General features: G+C 36.8%; 1 protein-coding gene across 3 annotated transcripts in view; it reads right to left on the bottom strand.

Annotated features, from left to right (window-relative positions):
- Window positions 1-10,221: 10,221 nt before the first annotated feature.
- Window positions 10,222-23,003, bottom strand: part of DOCK4 (dedicator of cytokinesis 4) — a 220,746-nt gene continuing 207,964 nt past the window's right edge. The window contains exons 44-53 of one of the 3 annotated variants that reach the window (XM_088141722.1): window positions 22,410-22,529; window positions 21,986-22,107; window positions 21,404-21,524; window positions 19,792-19,873; window positions 19,475-19,584; window positions 18,235-18,402; window positions 16,410-16,482; window positions 16,045-16,152; window positions 14,012-14,073; window positions 10,222-12,999 (exon numbers count right to left, since the gene is read on the bottom strand). In XM_088141722.1, the coding sequence (XP_087997848.1) occupies window positions 12,574-12,999; window positions 14,012-14,073; window positions 16,045-16,152; window positions 16,410-16,482; window positions 18,235-18,402; window positions 19,475-19,584; window positions 19,792-19,873; window positions 21,404-21,524; window positions 21,986-22,107; window positions 22,410-22,529 (1,392 nt within the window). In that variant the 3' untranslated portion in view covers window positions 10,222-12,573. The remainder of the gene's footprint in view (window positions 13,000-14,011; window positions 14,074-16,044; window positions 16,153-16,409; window positions 16,483-18,234; window positions 18,403-19,474; window positions 19,585-19,791; window positions 19,874-21,403; window positions 21,525-21,985; window positions 22,108-22,409; window positions 22,530-23,003) is intronic. The other 2 variants (XM_088141721.1, XM_007426684.4) reach the window with 2 other exon arrangements.

Genomic DNA, 23,003 nt, shown 5'->3' with positions numbered 1-23,003 from the left:
ATTCATTACTAACCTTCTTCTTAGCTTCAGTGTGCTTGATGTTGTCAGCCTGAAGGATGCCCAGGTATTTGTAGTGATCTCCTTCATCCAGACTGTTGATGTTATTTCTATTGGGCATCTTGATTCCTTCAATTTTCACTATTTTTCCCCTGTTGATGGTAAGGGTAGCATATTTGTCCAGTCCAAACTCCATTGCAATTTCTTGGCTGTATATTTGGACAGTGTTGAACAGCGATTCTATTTCAGATGGTGTTTTTTCATACAGCTTCAAATTGTCCATGTAAAGGAGGTAGGAGAGCCTGGCAGATGTTTTTGATGTTTGATGGCCATGACCTGATTTGTTCAGTATTGTTGACAGAGGAATCAATGCAATGACAAACAATAGTGGGAACAGTGAGTCTCCTTGAAAGATTCCTCTCTTGATGTTAACTTTTCCAAGTCTATCACGATTGACCAGCAACTGTGTCTTCCATTGTGCCATTGATCTTTGCACAAAGTTTCTGATGTTTCTACTGATTCTTGTTATTTCTAGGCACTTGATTATCCAGTCATGTGGCAGGGAGTCAAATGCCTTCTTGTAATCAATCCAAGCTACATTCAAGTTGGTCTCCCTTCTCTTACAGTTTTCCAAAATCATCTTATCAGTTAGGAGCTGATTTTTTTGTCCCTCTGCTGTTTGGGTGGTTTCTTTTCTGCTTAGATGGAAAGAGCTTTTCAAGTAGGTGCTGTTGGACTGCATCAGCTACCACATCAGTTAGCAGTTTGAAAGTTGTGGGCAGGCAGGTAATTGGCCTAAGTAGTAAGAGTACTACTGGCCTATAATTGCCTGGTGCTGGCCCTTTTTGCTGGATCTTTCATTATTAGGTAGGTTTTGCCGGATGTTAACTAATCTTCAATTTCACCTCCTTGCAGTATGTTGTTAAACTGCTTGGGAATGAGTGGGTGCAGAGCAGTCAGATGTTTCAACCAAAAACCATGCAATTCACCTACTGCTGACCAATTCTTGATCTTCCTTGCCCTTTTCTCCACCATTTTTGCTATTATTACAAGTTCTTTCATTTCAGCTTCTTTTTTATTCTTATCTACCTCTTCTATCCAAGCTGTATTCTTGTTATATTTCTTTGGGTTGTCCCATAGCTGTACCAGAACAGTACTGTTTCTTCTTTGTCAGGTGTTGGTTGGTTCATTGTAGTCTCTCCATTGATGGAGCGGTAGAAATGTTTCTGATTCAACTGAAATTGGAGATTCTGCATGTAGTGTGCAATTCAAGCTTTGTATCTGCTGATCTTTTTGGTCATGGCTATTATTTCCTGCTTTATTATTTCCAGTCTTCCTTGGTCTTCCTTGTTTCTAGGTGATATTTCTTAATCAGGTATTCTTTGGTCTTTTTTGTTTTTCAGCTTCTTTTATGTCATCTGTTCTAGCTTGCTTGCATCTAATGTGCTGATCTTATTTTCCAACCTGATCTTCTATTTTGGTGGTACACTGTTTGGCTTTTTTTCTTGTTTGTTGATTTTGCATCCAGGGTATTCAGTTATAACTGCAGCTGTGCTGCACATCACTTGGTTTGTTTCTTGCAATGAGCTGGTGCTTATATTTGATATTACAGTATTGGCATCATTTAATACTTCTGGTAGCTTTTTCTTTGTAACAAGCTTCAATGCAGGGAACCCTATTCTGTTGTTTTTGTGCTGTTCTAGATGCCCAGTTATTCTTTGTTTCAATGACTTTGTTTCAGTTCCTCTTGTTTTTTAGTTAGAGGGCTTTGTTCATTCTGAGGAGAAGGCTCTACTGTCTGAGCTACTTCTGTCAAGGCTTCGATTTCTTTGTCCTGGGTAGACCTTTGCAGTTCTTCCAATTCTACTTCTGTGAATGCTTTATGTTATATATCATGTTATAAATTGATGTTGATCTGCTAGCCTCTGTTCTGTTATTTCTGATTCTGGATGTTGTACTTTCCAGAACTGGTGCATTCTGTTCAGATATCCTCTTCTCGTTAGACTTGATTTGTAATAGCAAATCATTATTTCTTTGTTTTCAGTCTTTGTATATCTGAGAAGGGTAAGCAACTTTTCTTCCAGTAGTTCTGCAGCTGCTGGCCCTGGTTGCTCAGCCAACAGTCCTGAATCCTGTAGCCCACTTGTTACCAGGTGTCCAGGAACTAGAACACCTAGCGCGGTCCTTGTTGACCTGGATAATAACTGATCCAGTATCAGTTTCTGTAAATTACGTCTCACCATATTGTTTATGGGAGACGTAATTTACAGAATTTAGATGCAAGCAAGCTAGAACAGATGAAATAAAAGAAGCTGAAAAACAAAAAAGACCAAAGAATACCTGATTAAGAAATATAACCTAGAAACAAGAAACAAGGAAGACCAAGGAAGCACTGGAAATAATAAAGCATCAAATAATAGCCATGGCCACTCTGATTCCTCTGATGAGATCTGTCCAGTATAGTTGAACCTCTGGCATAGCTCTCATCCTCCTCAGATCATGCAAGCCCCACAACTACGTCAAGGTAATGCCTTAGTGTGTGGGGGGGTATTTTTTATTATTATTATTATTATTATTATTATTATTATTATTATTATTATTATTATTGTGGCCCACTGAAAAACACTCATTTACCTGAGGAGCTAATAAGATTCCCTACCACTTTGTCTATCTCTCCAGGACTTTCCCTACAACTCCTAGTTATTTTCTAAGGAGGACAGATCAGATGAATCTTGCAAAATGGCAAAGAGAATAATCATGGTGATTGAGGATTCAGTGGATTTTAATGAACTCAGAGCAACAAGTAGGATAGCAAAAGATTTGTGAGAGCTTCTTAAAAAAATAGACACTGTAATTACAGTTGCAAACTATTCCAAGGAAAAAAATGGTGGACAGCAGAATAAGCCAATGTGGCTCCACAAGTAATTTAGTGAAGATCTGAAAACAAATACAGACATCAACAGGAGATGGCAATAGAAATAGGTCAGCAAGGAAAAGAACATACAGATAATCCACCACTATAGAGATGATATCAACAAGTTTATGCTCAGAATGATATGAAGTTGGAGAAGAATGTTAGGAACAATTTAAAAATTTAATGCGTGTATGTTCAAAATAAAAGAAGGGAAAAACCCGTGTAGCAGCACTCATAGATGATGGCAAAGTGATAATAGGAAACAGGCAGAATTACTTAACATCTCTTTGATTCAATCTTCGCTAATAAAAACATATGTGCTCCACCAGGAAATTGGGAAGAATAGAATTTAGAAGTAGAGTTGTAGCCTAAGATTCTTTAGGTCCAGATGCTTTATGTTAATACCAGCAGCTGAGTGAGATCCGCTGCTTCCTGTGAAAGTTGGTGTGCGCCAAGGCTTGACATTATCACCATTGCCGGTCATTCTCATCATGCATAGCATCACACAAGACCTGCATCAGAGTGCCCCCCAGGCCTTGCTCTACACCAACAATGTCCTGCTTGCAGCTACCACCAAGGAAGAACTGCAGCGCTATGTTCAGACATGAAACGATCGTCTTAGCCAATGTGGTTTGCACCTCAATATCAATAAGACTAAGTGTCTAGAGACTAGCCTGAGCACCTCTACCATCCATGTCAGCAGCAAAAATCTAGTGTAAACAGATTCCTTCCATTATTTAGGATCCCATCTGCAAAGTGATGGCACCATTAATGAGGAAGTGCACATGAGGGTGAATGCAACATGGTTGCAGTGGAAGGAGATCACTGGAGTGTTCTGCGATAGGCACATCCAATTCACCTAAAATTGGAAAGTGTATAGAATGATGGTCCACCAGTAGCACTGTATGGCACTGAGTGCTGGCCAACCACCAAAGGTGCTGAACATCCTTTACATGCCATGGAGATGCGTAATCTCTGTTGATCATTAGGCGTCTCCCTTCTTGACCTCATCAGCAGTGATACAGTACAGCAGCAGATGGGCATTGCACCAATAACTGAGAAAATGCAGGAAAATGCCTACAATGGTATGCCACATTCTACAAGCAGCACCCCACACCATCACCTGCACTGCGTACTACTTTAACACCAATGGCAAACCCCACGTGGAAGAGGTGGCAGGACACAATTAACACAGACATGAAAATCATCCAGTTGGACCTGGTTGCTGAGTCAATTGCATGAAATGGCATTTGTTAATCCAAAAAACAGACCTTGCACCTGTGGGAAAATGCTAGGATGAAGAAGAAGTTGCAGCCTGAGATTCATAGCAAACTGGTCTGGGAACACTACATATTGTGAATGCCTTTATATCTCTAGAGGCTGATTAGCTTCATCCCATGGTACTGGAGGAACTCGCTGTTGTTCTGATTAACATTTCTCCTTTGAGGAGTGAGACAGAAAATGGGAGAACGCAACTGTTATCCACATTTTAAAAAAAAAAAACAGGAAGTGTGGGTCTTTGGAATTGCAGACTAGGCTATGTAATGCTGATATCTTAAGAAGACTGTAGAACAGATCATAAACAACATATATATAAGCACTTGAAGACAATCTGAAGTCAGAATAGATTTGTCAACATTAAAGTCATATCTTATCAACAAAAAGGCAAGGAACTTCAGCAATCTGATTAAAATACTTGGAGTTGTTTTTGTTTATATGATCATTTCCAGGACCTCCCCTCTCCCATTTTTCTTTTTTCCCCTTTTTTATTTCTATGCTTATCAATGTTGACATTGTTGATCCTTTAATACTGTTATGCTTTTGTTTGTATGGAGAGTTATCATAACAAATAAAATTATTGTAAAATGTAATTATAGTAGGGGATCTATTATAATTGCTGACAATGTTGATTCCAATTTGTTCAATATAAGAAGAGACTGTCACCAGCCAGATTTTAAATATTTTGCTCATCAAGAAAATAATAGTTTTCCATTTCCACTTTTTTTTTTTTTTACTAGATTAACATATTCTGGACTTCTGTTGCCGTTTATGCTTAGAGAATCGTCACACCAAGCCTCTCATTTCCCAAGCTGCCTGGGAGATATAAGCATTGCAAACAGCCATTTGTTCCTTCATATATTCCAACAATTCCAATAATACATCTGTTGCTGTTCTTTCCAACATCCTTTCCTTTAAAGTGTTGACTTATGACTTCCACTAAACTTCTCCGCTCCATGGCTAACCCTTTTCCCATTTTTCCACTGCCTTTACCACAGCCTATCTCAACTAGGTGTTCTTTACGTATCTTGGAACCATGTTTCCTAATAAAGCCTTTATGTCATCTTCTCCTCTGACTGAGAATGCTATTTTATTCAGGAGGACTCTTAATTGCTAGAGAAAGCTTTCTTTTTGGAGCTTTCTCCAATATGGGCTGAAGTTTCTTCTACAAGATAGGACTAATAATACTTTCAGGATTTTCTTCCAAGTTATATTCATATTTTCATTTTTCAATCACCACCTACTTATTATTCTTCCAGAAGGGGTAGCCATGTTTGTTTTGTTATAAAAATAAGGCAGTCTTAGCATCTGATGCAGTTGATTGAAATTCATGACATTTTGTGCTGAGATAAACTTATTATTGACTAAGATGGCAGAAGGCTCTTTGTGGCTTTTTGCTATTTATTCTGGACATTCAAATGAACGTGGATTATTAATAATTAATTAATAAAGTAAATTGGAGACCTGGACATTAATATTATAAATATTATATTTATTTTCTTCCTTCAGGAATATGAATATATGAATGTATGTATGTATTCTTGAGGGAAAAAAAATAAATCTGCACCATTATGTCCACTGCATTATGTCAAACCAGCATGAGTCCACTTCCAAAAGTTTTAAAGGGAAATGGGGACCGGGAAACTGAGCTAGAATTACAAGCAGGAGAAACAAAGGAAGGAAGGTATGAAGGTCTTATAAATGGAAATATAAAATGTTCTATTGTCTGGAAAGTGGCAAGCAGGGAAAAATTAATAAGAGGTATGGTGGGATGTATATGTACCATAATAAGCATGTGGGTGAAATTCTGAAAGGACAAGTGGCAACCAATGCAGTCCCAACCTACCCAGAAACAATTATGCTGTATCATTATAGAACACTGTAATTAGGCTCCTGTGGAATTATTGGATGGACGTTTGTCCCAAAAAACCAGCCTCTTGTGGCCGAGCAGGAGGCACTTTTGTTCTCCTCCATCTTCCCTGCAGTCTCTCAAGGCAGCAAGGGCATATGTGGCCTCATTGTTGTCCGCCCTCATAAAACGATTGCCTTTCACTCTTCAGGACAATAAGACAGTGCTGATTAATCAGAACTTTTGCACAGCAAACAGCACTGAGGGGACAAATATAATTAATTCATAGTCCACAATGAGAAGCTGGGCACAGCTGCTGGCATCACCAAAACAGGCTGAGGGGTTGTTTTGCTTGGCTTATTGTATCCTATTGGGCTCCATTGTTTCATCTGAAATTGCAGAGGTTTTGTTTAATCACGATGCTTTGTATGATATATTTGACAGGGCCCATTCAGTGATTGCCATTCAGGGACAAGGCACCATTTGAAAGCCTTGAGATAATTTATTCCTTTCTGGGGTGTGGCTGGGATTTCTAGGCCCGGATTCAAAGAAAATATGTACATTTGTGACGTTTAGATCATGGCAGTGAGCTGAACCATACTCTGCAGTCACTTCCTCCTTCTAGACTTTCTGATGTTCTGGTGGCAGGTTGTTAGCAGGTACTAAATATAAAGTATACCTTTTCCCCAGGAATCTCAGAGTTCTTATTAGCAATCTTTATTGAGATGAAAGTAGGACTGTTACAAGAATTCCAGCAGATGAACTATTTTCCCTTTAGAACCAAAATATATCTTCATATGGTGGGGCAGGCACCACTTGTCCTTACAGCTTTCCAGGGTAGCAGTGAGAAAGCTGGTCTTTTCTCATGTGTTTGGGGTCAGGGTGGTGGTTCAGCAGCGAGGGTGGTTTAAATAATGGTCACTTAATTCATAGTCCAGAAATCCCTGGGTTCACTACTTCTAGTGTGGGTGTTCTTCACTTAATTGGTGTTAAAAGTGATTGAGCCAGACCCTCAGCTTTTGGTCCACACACTGCACTAAGACATAATGTAATTTGCTACATTTTGGTTTAGCACAGTACATGAACCTGAATATTGAAGCTGGAACCATGGCTTCTGGTTGAGTGGAATGTGTGAATTCAGCCAATAGTGACTTTTTAAATAAACTATACATACATACTTGATATGTAAGCCCACCTTGTGTGTCACAGTTTCCATCTGCTTCAAACTGCAGTGTGCTGTTCTTTTATAAATATCCCCCCGTATTACCTCATCCTTCATTGGGAGAGGAGATGGTCTGCCTCCTGTGCTCAATGCTGGGGAAATTCTGTCTGAATGGTTAACTATTTAATTTCCATTAGAACATACTGCCTAACAAAAAAGTTTTTAATAATGGTTGGTGATTACTTAAATGCTCTGATAGTTATGGCACCAGCTGTAGGTCCCAAAATACGAAGTTGATTGTACAGTATTTGGTTTTCCCAAAGGATGTACAAATGGCCCTGACTGATCTGATTCTCAGGCTTCATCTTAGCTGGACTTCTGTGTAACATTATTCAAATTTCTATAGCTACAATGTAAATGGAGTTATAGTTGTCAGCAATAAGATTATATTGGAAATTCCAATAATAAGCGTGCTGCATTAAACTTCTGTCTTCCCATTTAAGTTTGCTTCAGTTCAGCACATTCTTAAAAGAAGACAGCTGAATGACTTCTCCACCAATATATCGTAGAATTTATTAGTGGAATATTTCACAAATTTCCTTTATATTATTTCTTAGCAATATGCTTCTACTCTACATAATCCATACAAGGTGTATGGAGGAAGAGGCTTGAAATGACATGATCAGGGCAGTGATCTAGTCAACCCCAATTGACCTAGTGGTCTGCTATAGGAACACTCTTCTGTCTGGTCTCTAGGTGCAGCATCTGTTGTGTAATCCTAGTTTGGCTATAAAGGAAACAGGAATTCCAGCTTCTGGAGCCACTTTTTTTCTTTATTGAATGGGTTGATCAAGCAGTCAGTTCTAGAGAGTTTGAAATCTTAAAATTGCCCTGGTTTAATAAAGGTCATGGAAAATGTAATTGAAAGGAGTTGATTTTTGCACTTTTGCAGCCTGTATGGGAGAGAATTCCTTCCCAGTGGCTGCTGCTCCCAGGAAAGCCCTGGCTCCAGTATTTCTCACCTGACATGATGCTTTTAAGCTGTGGAATGTCTTTTGGAAAATGAGAAGCCTGGAATATCTTATTGTCCTCAAGTGAAACTGATACATAGGACATGAAGCCACAGTCTGGACGGAAATGGCAAAACAGCTTGACTCCAGGTCAGCAAAAGAGTGAGACCGGTCTCTACATTACTTATTCAATCTCTCCTTACCTATTCCAGTCTCTCCTTACTTATTCAATCTATATGCTAAATATACATTAAGAGAGGCTGGATTGGAAGATGAACATGGTTTTAAAATTGGAGGAAAAGATATTCAGAGGATGTGTCTGTACCTACAAAGGTCAGAATGGTGTAGGCAATAATTTTCCTGTGATATTCTACACCAGGGAGGCCAAGAAAACAAATACATCATAGAATAAATCAATTCAGAGTTTTCCCTTGAGACACAAATAACCAAACTCAATTTATCCTAATCTGGACACATTATGTGAAGACCCAGCTCCCTTGAGAAGTCCATGATGCTGAGAAAAGTGGAAGGAAAGAGAGGACCACCTGTAGCAAGGTGACTCAATTATAGTGATGATGGGTGAGCTGTTGGAAGACCTGAAGGACAAGGTTGGGGACAAATCATCCTGAAGAAGGACTATCTATGTGGTAGCTAAGAGTCAAAAACAACTGGCACATAACCGCTTATAGCTTCTGCACTGATGGCCACACAAAACTCCTTTCAACTGTGTTTTTGGCTCAATAAGTCAACCGGTGAACTGTTTGTCCTATCATTCAAGAAGTGGCAGCAAAGAATTAGACGTTTTGTTTATAACTTGGCTGCCATTAGTGGTCATCCATACTTGTGCCCCTGAGATGCAGCCACTGGGAAAGTGTTGAAAAGCTGTATTTTGAGATTTTTTATTTTTATTTTGGATAACTGAAGTAGTTTGAAAGCCACTTCTCATTTTATACTATTCCTATTCTAATATTTACTTAGATATTATGTTTCCTCTTATGCTTAACAAATATTTATGAATAGATAACCTGACATAACATTATCTTCTCTTCCATAACCTAAAATACTTCAAAAAAACAACTTATTTACTATAGGTCTACTTATTTAAGAAGAGTGTGTTTGTGTGTGTCTGTATGGTTTTAACATTCTTCATTTTATGGTGTTTCCTTGTTTCAAGTTCCATTGGTACAGTGTTGCCATGAAAGAACATACTGTACAATGCTTTTTGTCAAGTTACCTGTTAGCTTCTTCTTCCTAGAACTATTGTTATTTCATTGTCCGTATAACCAAATGCTTTTCTGTATTTGAGATATTGTCATCCAATTTAATTATGCAGGTGGTACTTCCTCTTTCATAGAACTACAGCAAGAGGCAGAATCTTTTAAGAGATAGAATCATTTTTATAGGTATTGTACTGGTTGCCAGTAGGCTTCTGGTCTCAATTCAAAGTGTCAAACATTACGTATAAAGTCCTAAATGTCATACTGACAGAATACCATGGTGACCTACCATACAAAATGATTCAGCCTGTCCAGCCAGATCACCCACAGAAGGCCTGCTTAAGATCCCACCCTGACATAAAGCACAGGTTAGAAAGGCTTCTCAGTTGGGTCCCTGGCAATCCACTTGGTATTCCTGGTCCTTAGGATGATATATACATATATATAGGTGGGTTTTCAATGATTTCATGCTTAGTGAGAATAGAGGCAGGCCATTTGATTTTATGTGGGTTTTTTGTTGTTATTTATTGCAGCTTTGGGTAGAGTTTATATTTATCACCCAGAGTCATTTGACTAGGGCATCATGAAAATGTTAATAAATAAATAAGCTAAATTATAGAACTGAACTATGTTGGAGGGAAGGAATAAAAAAAAAAATAAGATTTTGGGCTTCATCTCTGTTTCTTAAAATCAGAAATGAAATTTAATCAAATACAAATCTTTGACACTGTAATTTCCTAGCAAAAGGATTTTTAATGCACCACTCAGCAGAAAACAAAACTGGACAATGAACTTCAATCAATTTTATTTTGTATTTACGGTTTTTCAACAACCAATATAACCATTTGTAAACAAACTACATTAAAATGTTTTGCTGCTAAGCAGACGTCAGTAATACGTGCACATGAGTAAAAATTTTGCTTACTGTCAAGTATAGTTTAAAAATGGACAAGGAGCAAATAATACTGATTCAGTCTAAGCTGAAGCACCAGGCAAACACTGATTTAATTCTAAAGATAAGATAGGAAGGGGTCAAAGTGGATCTGTTATCCAGTTTGTGACAGTTTATTTAAATTACAATATATTTTTAGAAGCATAAATATGTAGCTAACAACTCCAAAAATGTGGTTATGCAGACACAAAAATGTTATGATCAAAAGCAAGTGCTAGTTCAAGAAATCTCAGGACCTCAAAATCAGCAACCTACAAAGCTAAATTTTATGCCCTCTTTCCAGTTATAAACACTTTTGCTAAACATAGGTATTTCAACATATATTAATATATTTTTGACATTCAAAGTTGTAGAATCAATATGGCAGAATTATTGTTAAAAGCACATATGTACAAATATTATTCCCTGTGCCCTATTCCCCCCAATTACATAAAGTATTTGGCATAATTATAACAATCTTACTGCATACACAACTGTTTGTTTCCCTCCCCACATAATTGTACTTATTAAAATTAACCAGTTATGTACAAAAATACTTGAACATTTATTATATAAAACGTCTATAGCTACCATTAACAGCATATACCTGCTGAAGATTTCTCATTGAGGGAATATAAAAAGTGGTCACTAATGTTCCAGTTAAGCTATCAACAAGGTGAACTGTTAAAATCAACACAAGTTTCCCAACAAAACAGGGAGATAACTTTTCATGGTATGATTGAAAAGTACAGACCACAGGATATCAAACAAATACTACAAACAGTAAGTAGGTTTTGTGGGAGGGGAAATAAGAGATAGAAAAATTGCCTATACACTTGTTTTTAGTTTAGTTTATACAGTCATAGAACTAAGTGCGAGCTTTCAAAATACCTCTACAGGAGCTTTCTAGTGAAATGCCAGTTAGAGCTCCATCTGGGATGAGTAAGAGCACTTTCAGAGAAAATATTTTGTAGGATTGGGGCTGAAATCTTGATTACTTTTTTTGCCAACAAGTTTTCAGTTTGTCCCTGAAAAGTCCTCTCTTCCCACCCTCTAAACCACTATCCCTTAAATTGCTTAATTTCTCCACATTTTTGCAGTGGAATACATAGCAACAGAATGGAAGAACTTTCATTCAGAAAGGAAATCTCCAAAGCCCTATACAGCTCTTTATTCTGGAAGATGTCAACATGCCTCACCCTTGGACATGCAGAGTCCCTTCAATTATTACAGTATGCCAATTTGAACTTCTTGTGTATATAATAAAAACAAGTCTGAATCTTGAATATTAAAATTTGTTGTTTGAATTAACTCTACATGTAATAGCCTCTTTTTCATGAGCATTTGTTTGTACCCAGTTGCTTCCAATATTTTCTTCTTAGAGTCTGACAGTGGTTATTTCTTGACTCACAGTTAAAAGGACTTACTCGTTTTGACCATTAAAATAATCTGAGGGGTTAGTTTCTGTCTCTGAAATCAATGATATTTTTTTAAAAAATGAACTTTACATATTGGCTACAGATTCTATAATATCATGATTATTAATTTTTATCAGCTGTAGGGAACTGTAAATTGCACCTCACTAAAATAAAATAAAATAAAATAAAATAAAATAAAAAAAATGGGAGGGGTACAAATTGTATAAGCATGTAGACTAACCACTATCAGAGTACTAGAAAAAAGATTTCTAAAAAACAAGTATCTGACAACATACATACAAATATTGAATAAAACGCAGTAATGTGTCAGTAGAAAGAAAGCAACCCAAACATTTTTTTCAGGAACTCAGCTACAACATCCTTGTAATAGGATCCCTTTCCAGTGCAACATGATCACAAATCACAACAGCTTTATTGTATTCATTAACTTTAAACCAGACTTTATTCTGCATTCTTTCCGGAAGTACACTGTTGCACTAATATGAAGCTGTCAAGGGAAGTATACTTTGATGATGTTTGAACAATTAGGCTCCAGGTTCAAATTCGTATGTAGAATCACATTTGCTGTATGCTATGCTAAATGTAGTATTTTCAGTCTCATTGCCTCTAGGACCTGGCTTTTTAAGCTATTACTTAAATTTGACCAAAATGTGCAACATAATATTAAGCAGTTTTTAAAAATCACTGGAAAGATTTGTGAAAAATATTAAAGTGCCTATATTAGATATGTTTTTCATTTAAGTCGTTCAAAAAAAAAATGACTTTTTGACTTTTATTTATAACTGAGAGACTTTTCGTGGAAGAGGCCTGGGTCGAGGGACCTGTTCCGTTCTCTTGCTGATGTTCTCTAAATTGCTTGGTCTGACCAACAAAGGTTTTGGGGGTAATGCTGGTGGATCCGTAGGAATGGGAATTGAAAGGCTGTGAGGTAGTGGGACAGGACGCCTCAGAGTCCGCTCATAAACGCTGTAAGGTGGAGGAGTCTTGCTCTCTTTTCTTACTGGCTCTTCAGAAATGTTGCAGTTAGAAAGAGGAACTGGATGTTCGTTGATGTGAGTTTCAAAGCCAGATGTTTCAGATGTGCTACATCGACTAAGTGAGGAAATGCCACTGCTGTAACTTCCGGACAAGACTGGAGAGTTGGAAATGAGCCCTGATGAATGGTAGTCCACAGGAGATGGTGTAAAAGATTGCACAGAACCCTGAGTTTAGAAAAGAAAAAAATTAGTCTGGAAATAGAAAGAAGGGCCGAGGAAGGAAAAGATTGTGGAGGAACGTGCCTTTGCATTAGTTCTGGGTCTCTGTGATGTAAACCACCTATTTCTACAGGAATTAAAATTTTAGATTAAGGTTTTGTGGCTTCAGCATCAAAAACTGAATGGTGTTAATTCACTGACATAAAACCTAGAATTACTCCAGACTCTGTTAAAGTGGTGCTAGAGCGCTCTCTAATGTCAGAAATGAGTAATCACATGCAAAATCTACTTTTAAATTTGTGGTCTGTATCTACTTTTAAATTACAATCTTCCAATGTATATTTTGTGTTATTTCTTACATCTGACCACAAAAGGTTTACATCGTAGACAAGTGAACTATGCAGAATTGGTGGTGCCTTAGAGCAGGGTTCCTCAACCTTGGCAACTTGAAGATGTGTGGACTTCAACTCCCAGAATTCCCCAGCCAGCCTGGCTAGGGAATTCTGGGAGTTGAAGTCCACGCATCTTCAAATTGCCAAGGTTGAGAAAGTCTGCCTTAGAACTAAAAAACTAAGGAAAGCAAAACCCAGCAACCTATCAATGTTGGCAGAGAATGAAAACTTGAAAGAGGTCCCGTTGCTCAACAGGGATTTGGGCTTAATGTGTCTTGAATAGCAACCATCCATCTTGAATGCTCTGGGAATTGCATGGATATGCTGTTATATTATAGGATGGAGTGGGAGAATAAAGCAATAAAGAAATTAATCTCTATATTCATTCCAGCTTATGGCCACTGTCTCCTGAATGCATTTAGCCTATTGTCTTCTATGGACTCTTACACAATCTGTTTATTTATCACCACAGAAATGACTAAAAGGCTTATTTATTCCCATCACATAGCACAAATTGGGGAGGCAAGAATACACATTACGTTTTGAAGGTGAAAGGATAGCCATAATTAATGTAAATTATGAGAAGTAAACATGCAATTCTGCTTCTAAATGTATTGAAGGCATACCTTCATTGGAGATCTTCCTGCAGAAGAAGGAGAAACTGAGGTTATGTGTCGAGCTGGTGATGCTGTGAAGAAAATCATTTTCACATGAATTTAACATAAAATTTTTATGTTTAGAGCGAGTGAGGACTATGATGGCTTGATACAAATGAACAACCTAGCAAAGATGAACAAAAATACTGGGCATGCATGTATAGGACAGGGAAGGAAAAAAACGGGCACATGTGCATTTTGCATTCATAGAAATTCATAAGACACAAAATATCTAATAATATGTTGATAAAGATGCATACTGTAAAATTACAACAGGGTTAGAAACAGTAATTAGCAGAGTCAGACATTGCGGACCTCAGATAGAAAACATGGAGCTTCCCATTAAACTGGTGATAGATAACCAAAACAAAATATACTGGACAAAATAGGCATGATGTGCTGAACCTAATAATACTTTGTAATAAAGGAAATTTTATAAAAGGATAAGCATGAGCTGAGAGTATGCAGTAGAGTTAATAACCCAAGTTTAGGGGGATCTTGGCAACCATATTAGTACACTCCCTCCCTCATATGAATCATAAATCAAGAGCAGAAATAGCATAAGTAATAAAATGAATTATTAGGCCACTCCCAGAATCTAAGACTTTAATAACTATAATTATTACTTGTTTAAATTAATCCCATAGTTTTTTTTTAAATACCTTTTTTAAAAAATACCTTTTTAAATACCTGTGGTGTTTCAGTACTGTAATATTTCAGAAATTTGAAAAAATAGTCGTTAGGGTTTTTTTTCCATCTTATCTTAAAACTCAAAATGCTTACTAACATATTTAGTAACAACCAAAATGTCTTTCCTGCAGATCAGAGGCTAGTAACAGCCCTAAAATTAAAAGGGACTTTGGAAAACTAATCATTACAAGACACACACACACACACACACACACACCTATTTCTTCTCATTTCTCTAAAGAAGCTTGGACCATCAGGCCAATTACAAATTAAACTGTAGTAACTTACACACCCACTTGCTGAAAGTCACAGCAAAATGATAACATGCTGAAGCACGTCTCACGTTTCTCCCCCAGTTCATATATTACTCTCCATGACAGCCAGAGCCAAAAGTATAGTAAAAGCAATCAAATACTTATTATGAAGGCCAAAGGAACTATTTCCATACAAAGTTGTACAACCTGGAGTCCCCAAACCCTTACAAAGCCCCCTCTCAGAATTATCACCAAACTATAATTTTTAAATGTGACAGAAAGGAAAGATACTAAAAACCTGGGAAATAATTATATTCATTGTATTTAATCACTAGTTGAATTTTGTTGTGATTGTTTCTATCCTGATTTAACTCATTGTTTGACTGCAGATCTTAGCACAGTTCAAACAACTGAGGCAAGTCTGAAAAGCCCTTATTAACACTAGGTTCCTCTTTTTCTTTTCTTTTTTCGTGCCTTCAAATCAGTGTTGACTCCTGGCAACTGCCTGGACAAGTCCCTGCAGTTTTCTTGGGAAGGTTTTTCAGAAGTGGTTTGCCATTGCCTCCTTCCTAGAGCTGAGAGAGAGTGACTAGCCCAAGGCCCCCAAGCTGGCTTTGTGCAGGACCAGAACTCACAGTCTCCCAGTTTCTAGCCTGGCACCTTAATCACCACACCAAACTGTTTCTCAGGTTGCTCATGGGCATGCAAAATCATGAACTAAGGACCCCTACAGATAAAGCTCCACACCAAAAGCTGTGCCCTCTCTTTTACTCCAGAATTCAGGAACATGTCTTTTCTTGCTTTGTTGTTTCAGCATACAGCATTGGTTGTCCTCCTCAATCTCCCTTCTACTTGCAGCATTTTCTCCAAAATTAGTTTTTCCTTTCTAGGCTCCCTCAATCCTCCTGCCTGGTTTCCTGTTCCTCTTCTAAAATCATCTGGTATTCTTCTGGTATCTAATAGCAAGCCAAAGTCACATCTGGGCAGGGTCCAGCTTTAGGAACAATGTGAATAGAGCTAGTTGCATTAAAGAAGAAGACAGATGAAGTACAGACATACCAGTGGGACGTGGTGGCACAGGAGGAGACATAAGTTTTCCACTCTCTGACATGTTTTTGGCTTCTTTCCCACTGTCCAGGCTCCAACTGCTAGGAGTGCTATTTACAGCTGTTAAGCCATGACAACATAGGTATTAATTGTTAAAACTTTCAAGAATTAACATAAAATATCAGATATATATCTAGTGTATTTGAGATCACCTAGATATTTTTGGTATTTGAGATACAATATCAGTTGTGGCATTGGCATAATGGGGAGCATAGGAATTATTAAACAAATAAATATTGCTTTACATTTGGGTGTTAACTGTCTTTTGTACTTTTTAGAAATATAGGATAGAATATCAAAATAAATGACATGCTTACCTTTCTCAGGAGCAGACAAATTAGGATCACTTCGAGGCAATGCACCATCTCCAATATGATTGAACACAATTCTCTAAAAATTCAGAACAGCGTATTTTTATGATAGTTTTTAAACTTTAATGAATTCTCAGCATGTTTTCAATGAAGTAAAATTAAACTTTGAATACATGATAGTTAAACTAATATTTTAAGTGATATAGTTTGAACTATAAACAGAACTTAAGTGATATAGTTTGAACTATAAACAGAACTTAATTTCAGTTGCATGTATAGAAAGAAGGAAAGATTAGCTATTTCAGCAGAGGTGTCTCTTTAATAGCGAAAATACAAGAGAGAGGGTCCCATAAGACATAGGAAATGAAATGTTTTAAGAGGACTGATATTCATTCAAATTCAACTGCAAGAATAAAATGGGTACTGCTGAAAAATCTCTCCTTTTTCCCTTTCCTCAAGAGAATTGAATCTGGATATATCCTGATTTACAAGTCATGCAGCCATACATGACTCAAAGTAAAATGAAATTTTCTTAACCATTCAACAACACCTGATACTTTATCTGACAGCTTATAGCAAGATCTGTGGTGCAATTAATTAAATTTTTACCGCCTTTTTAAAATAAATTGTTTCATAGACACATCTGAAAAACAAGGTACCAATTTAGGCCAAGTTTATTAAGAAAACAAAAAACAGAGCATATGTTAAAAAATCAAATTTAATGGAAGGAAGGACGGAAAGAGCAATTCTGAGGGAACTCAGTAAATTCATTGGTTGCATATTGCAAAACTGCCACCAAGGAGCCTAACTATCAATACAGTTATTCAAAGTTGATGTATCATATTCAACAGTCACAAGAACATAATCTAACAGCTTTTCAGTGAGAAAAGATATAGGACTCAACCAAGGAACTGAAGTCACTGATAAAATGGTAGAAGCAAACCGACATGTAAAATTGTCAGATATTTGAAACAAACAATATATTTATGAGCAGAGGAACTCATGCTGTACTAAGGAGAAAAGAAAAGGAAAAGATGTGACAACTACATCAAAATGTAGTCAGTAAATGTAGGCATAATTTCATCACAAGCAGAAGACATGCAGGATTTCAAGACAGGTCTTGATAGTTCAGCCATCTTACCATTTAAAATAATAATAATAATAATAATAATAATAATAATAATAATTAATGATTTTTTTTTCTGATTAGCCAAACTCAATAGCAACTTGGTCCAACAGCCCAGCATATGAATTCAGAGCATAATTAAATCATACAAGATAATATGGCATCTGGGTAACTAAAGCCCATGCCATGATAGCCCATGCTTACAGATTTACCCTTAACAAAAGCTGTGATATGATTTGATCCTTGTTTTGTGACATGGTAAAGTACAACAATAAAAGGTTAGCATGGAAAAGAATGATAGAGTTTGATGGATATATTCGCCCCCCCAAAAAAAGTTGACACAAAAATGCTGACAGGACAGATCTGTGGCCAAGTCTTGCTCACCACTTTTCATCACCCTTCGTAAAGTGTACAGTATTCTGGCAGGAATGACTTATCTATTTTTTTCTGTGGTGAAATAACCACATTGATCTAGTGCCAGGACTCTAAGAAAACTATATTCTTAAGCAATATCTCTGTCGCCTCTGACAAAGACATATGCTATTTGAACAGCGTCCCTACTGTATAACCCAGAAGACCCCATTCGAGTGCCGTTTTCCAACAAAGGAAATTCCACAGATCTTCCTCATCTCTTGGTAAGGGAAAAACGAACTATTCAAGGCCTAATTTATAATGCTTGCATGAGAAACATTTGTTACTACTTACCCTGTCAGGGGCTACTGAGGATGTTGACACATTGGGAGATTTTCCTGTTGTGTAAGCCTCTGGAAGAGCAGCTACTGGGCCTACCTGCTCCTCAGGCTCTCTTGGTGAATCTCTGATGCATCGCGGAATGGAGGCCTCATTCCACTTGGCAAAGCAAGAATTTGCAGGCTGGGAGCAAAAAGGGCACAATACTTTCTGTGGCATGTCTTAAAAGCCACCACATAGAGATTTTTCTGCGCCCTTTCCTGTTCTAGCTGCTCCAGAGGATGGGAGAAAATTTCAGGATGAATTTGGAATTAGTATTTGCCAAGCCATTGCTATTAGTGAGTAAACATCATTACTGTAATGTGCCAAGACTGTAAGGAACCGTGGAATAAAGCCACAAAGCCAACTATAAACCAGTATTTCCTATCTTGCAAAATAAATTGCTGATATTTAAGTAGGTATAAGAATAGTGCACATTTTTTTAAAGTTAAGATTCTATGAAAGAGCATAGTTTTATATAAACTGACCTACGATTCTGGAGATCAAGGGGAACTGGATCAAATCTGATCCAAGTCTAAGCATCAGAAATACATTGCCAATGATATGATCAAAAGATGGAAAGGACTGAAGAAGTCTTAAGAAATGTATTAGATAAAAATAATGTCTTTACTTAGAGATGAGATGTGTAAATGAAAAATGGCCATCCATGACTTTACTTTATGCAGACTTTCCCTACTTTAAAATATAAGGCAATTTTATTAACAAAAGGAACAACATCTTAATGTGATATCCTTAAAGAAATGGCTCAAAAGTTGATGTAGGTAAGCCAGAAGTAGACAACCTGGAGTTTTTCATTTTTTCTGGATCTGAATACCAATCATCAATCAGGGCACCAAAACTGAGTCTTCCAGCATTGTCACTTACTCTATCAGAAAATTCAAAAAGATTTACTTTCTTTCTAGTCAAGCTCCAGGACTCCTCAGAAGTTCATGAATATATCCATGTAGGTTTTTGGCAATAGTATGGAAGTGGTTTGCCACTTCATTCTTCTGTTTCTATTTAATTTCCCACTCTAACCTGGTACAGCCCTGGAAGTCTCCCATCCAAGTACTAACCAGGCCAGACCTTCCTTATAAATTGGGATTATAGAACTTTAAAATAGTAAGTATTGATAAGATGATCAACAACATTTCTGTACCACAACAGCTCATTTTCAGCAATGTAGCTCTTTTAGTGCATCCTGGGAAATGCCTACCTGTGAAGGCTCAGCAGGATTAGGGTAAATGGCACTACAGGGCCTCTCCCTTGGAGATAGGCAAGAGTTTTCTCTGGAATGTTTAAGCTTGTCTGATAACAGAGGTGAGCCTGGAATACAAGACAAACCTACAGAATCAGTGCAATTCTTCAATCTGCAGTATGATGGATTATTTAGGTGGGGAACACATAATGGATAGAGAATTTAAAGTGGCTTTTATCCCACTATAGAATTTCATATAATGTGATCCAGACCTAATAGTATAGTTTTGGTCCCAGAAAGATTCCATAAGGATCTTTGTGTAATAAAACACTAACCTCTGGCACTGGATGGAGCAGAGCTGGTCACATTAGGTGAAGCAGAATGAGTAGAACTCAGACTTGAGGTAGATGGGCTTGGCTGGAAATACACAAAAGCCACAAACTCTCAGTATCATGCAACTTGATGATAAAACAGCAGCAATGTGTACTGACTAATGATATGGTACATTATGACAGCAGCTCAATACAAAAGCTTTTAGGCTCATTGAAAACGTAATATCTGAAGCAAAAACATGATTGGATGATACATAAATGACTGAGGATGCAACCTGATGCTTGTCTATTGCCTATAAGAAAACTGACAGAGAGGAACTTGTATATATAACTGCAACCTAAATTCATTTCAGATTATTCCATAATGACCAGGTCAGTTTTTGTCTGATTTATTGCCTTTAGTGACCATTTATTGCCTGTGCTGACTGTATATATGTGTACATATATGATAGGAAGGGATACAAACATTCGGTAATAATCACAAACACTGAAACAAACGAACTCAATATTTTGGAAGATTTAATGTATTTGGTTATAAATATTTTATCCTGCATTTCCATTTCTTTATTCATAAAATGTTTTTATGACGACTCAATTGTCATCATCTCATCTTGTCAGGTTCACCCCAGTTTGTCTGGCAGAGAGTCATTTCAGGAGTGTGGTCCTTACCTGTATTTGCGTTTTCTTTGTTGACACATCACTGAAGAATCCTGGCATCTTACACATTTTTAATTATTTCAAAAGATGCATGTTTGTGCATAGATAGGAATTTAAGCATGCCAATTCATGGCAAAATTCCACATCGGGTCTCCAAAGAGAAGCAGTCACATTCCAAAAGTCTGTTGCCTTACATATCAACAAAATCTAAGTCTCACATGAAAACTGGTCCATCGTTACAACTCTCAGCACTATAAAAATGAGTAAGGCTTAGCCATTTTCTTCCACCTTCATGGGCCATTCACCCATATCAAGAAGTAATCATCTAATAATTAGTACAGAAACGTATTGCTCATTCAAGTCAAGACTCTGATTAGGTATCAGGTTTCATACAATTAAAAGAAAACTGTCTTTAAGCTGGTACAATAATATTATCTTGAATTATATTCAGTTGTATGGCTGGGCAGGATTTGAGGGTCACATATCAGTGTAAGTTATCACTATTTCCTTTGTGAACGTATCAGAAAAAACAGTACAGCAAGTGCCTACATGCCTACATCTTAAAAGGCAGGTTATTTAATAAACCAACCATACTCTAGACATGTTTGATAAAGATCACATACTGTATTTTTGGGACCTCACCATAAAGAAGAAACTGCTTTCCTCTGAAGATGAATGAAAGAGAATTCAACTTTTTTTTCCTGATTTTTAGTTAATTAGCTTTTGATTGCTATAACTATATTTTTAAAATACATTGTTTCAAACATAATTCTATATATAATGACTTATAAGTTAATCAGCACTTTACATTGTTTCAACTATCAGAACTAAATCAGGGTCCAAAATCCAAATACTTGCAGTCCCTTGGTATTTTTTGCTTTCTCTCACAACTTCCCATCCTATAAAAATCCTTAGAAGATGTACATCTATCCGTTTTAAATGAGGTATCATTTTGTACCTGCATGTTGAAAACTTCATCCGAGCTCTCAGATTGTCCAGTTATATTGCTGACCTCTGCAGATGCTTGAGAGGACAATGATGAGGAAGAGTATCTGTTGACAGCTGGGTAACTTAATGGACTATTACAACAAAGAACAGAATAAATTTCATAAATTCTGACTCTAATTTCAATTTATCGTGTCCTATATTTAATAGTTTAATTCCAAATGATCCATATATAAATATACACCCACATATTCATATTTTAAAACTGATTGTGAAAAGACTATGAATGGATATTAGTTCATTTCAGAAAGTTTTCTGACATATAAAAAGAAGAGAATGATCTGTTTCCAAATTCTGCCATAAAGCTATTTCTCCCCTACATCATCCCTTCCATCACAGTGACTTATCCAATCTTTTTGTGAATACTTCACAACCTCTCTTGGCAGCTAACAACAATCATTTTAGTAGATCAGAACTGTCTTAAGTTTTGTGAGGACTACTCCACACCCTTTATACTCCCTATAAAAGATGTCCCCTAATTAGAAACATGAAAAGTTTTTTTTTTCAATTTGTTTGTTTTTTTGCTTTAACTTACCTACGTCTAGGAATTCCTCTGCCACCCTCTGGGCTCATAGAAATAGGTACCGAATTTCTAGAGACACGTGGGCTTCCGTTTGGAAAGTGACCTGGACTGGCCTGGATGCATGTAGCGAATTCCTAAGTTTGCATTCAAATTTCACACATTAGGAACTATTGTTTTAAAGATTTTTTTTACATCTGAAGTAAATAACTTATGGGAACAAGTAAAATATAGTAAACTAATAAAAAATAGATGGTCTTTCTTAATTTTTTTTTTAAATCTATTTCTCAGTCACACAGATTCAAAAAAAGCAATACAGTCATGCAGCCAGAAGATGTCACCATTGATTGCTTAATAACATTTTTATTAACTGTGCTTGCACATGCAGCCATTTCTGTATAATGCATTTAGAAAACCTTTCAGCATAAATCTCACATACCTGTATTCCTAAACTTGATTTCATCACAAAAAACTGATCCACTAGTTTTTTATGTAAAGGTCTCATATCTTGTGGGACAAATTTCTCATGCACAGCTAAGCCAAATTCAAGAATCTGGGCCTTAGAACAAAAATGAAAGTATTATTTGAATATATACCCACTCACCAACACAGAGTCAAATATGTGCATTTGTGTATACACACATACAGTACACTGTAGTAATACAACTCAGGAATTTGTACTATTAATGCTATATACTCAGAAAGTACTAAGTTTATACTGAGACAGTATGGATGACTCATGATTTACTGTGATGGAACTAAAGAGCAATTAATGTCAGACACTCATTAATCAAAGTTTAATACTTCATCTGAACCCTAACTATATTTTCCCGTCAATAAGGGAATAGAAAGTTTTGATTAAATAAGTCAGCTTCCAAAGCCAATTTCTAACCAAGGCTTACTTCAAATATATGACAGCTAAAATTAAGCATAAAGTTTGTTTGATTTGGACAAGATAATGCATTAAAAGTATTATAGGTAGTCCTTGCTTAACAACCATTTGTTCAGCAACAGTTCAAAGTTACGATGGCAC

This window comes from Python bivittatus, unplaced genomic scaffold (genome assembly GCF_059951505.1).
Source record: "Python bivittatus isolate LINGU-HERP-01145 unplaced genomic scaffold, Pbiv_v1 ctg000330_np1212, whole genome shotgun sequence".
Classification (NCBI taxonomy): domain Eukaryota; kingdom Metazoa; phylum Chordata; class Lepidosauria; order Squamata; family Pythonidae; genus Python; species Python bivittatus.
The sequence above is the reverse complement of the archived record's forward strand: the minus strand, read 5'-3'. Positions and strand labels throughout refer to the sequence as shown.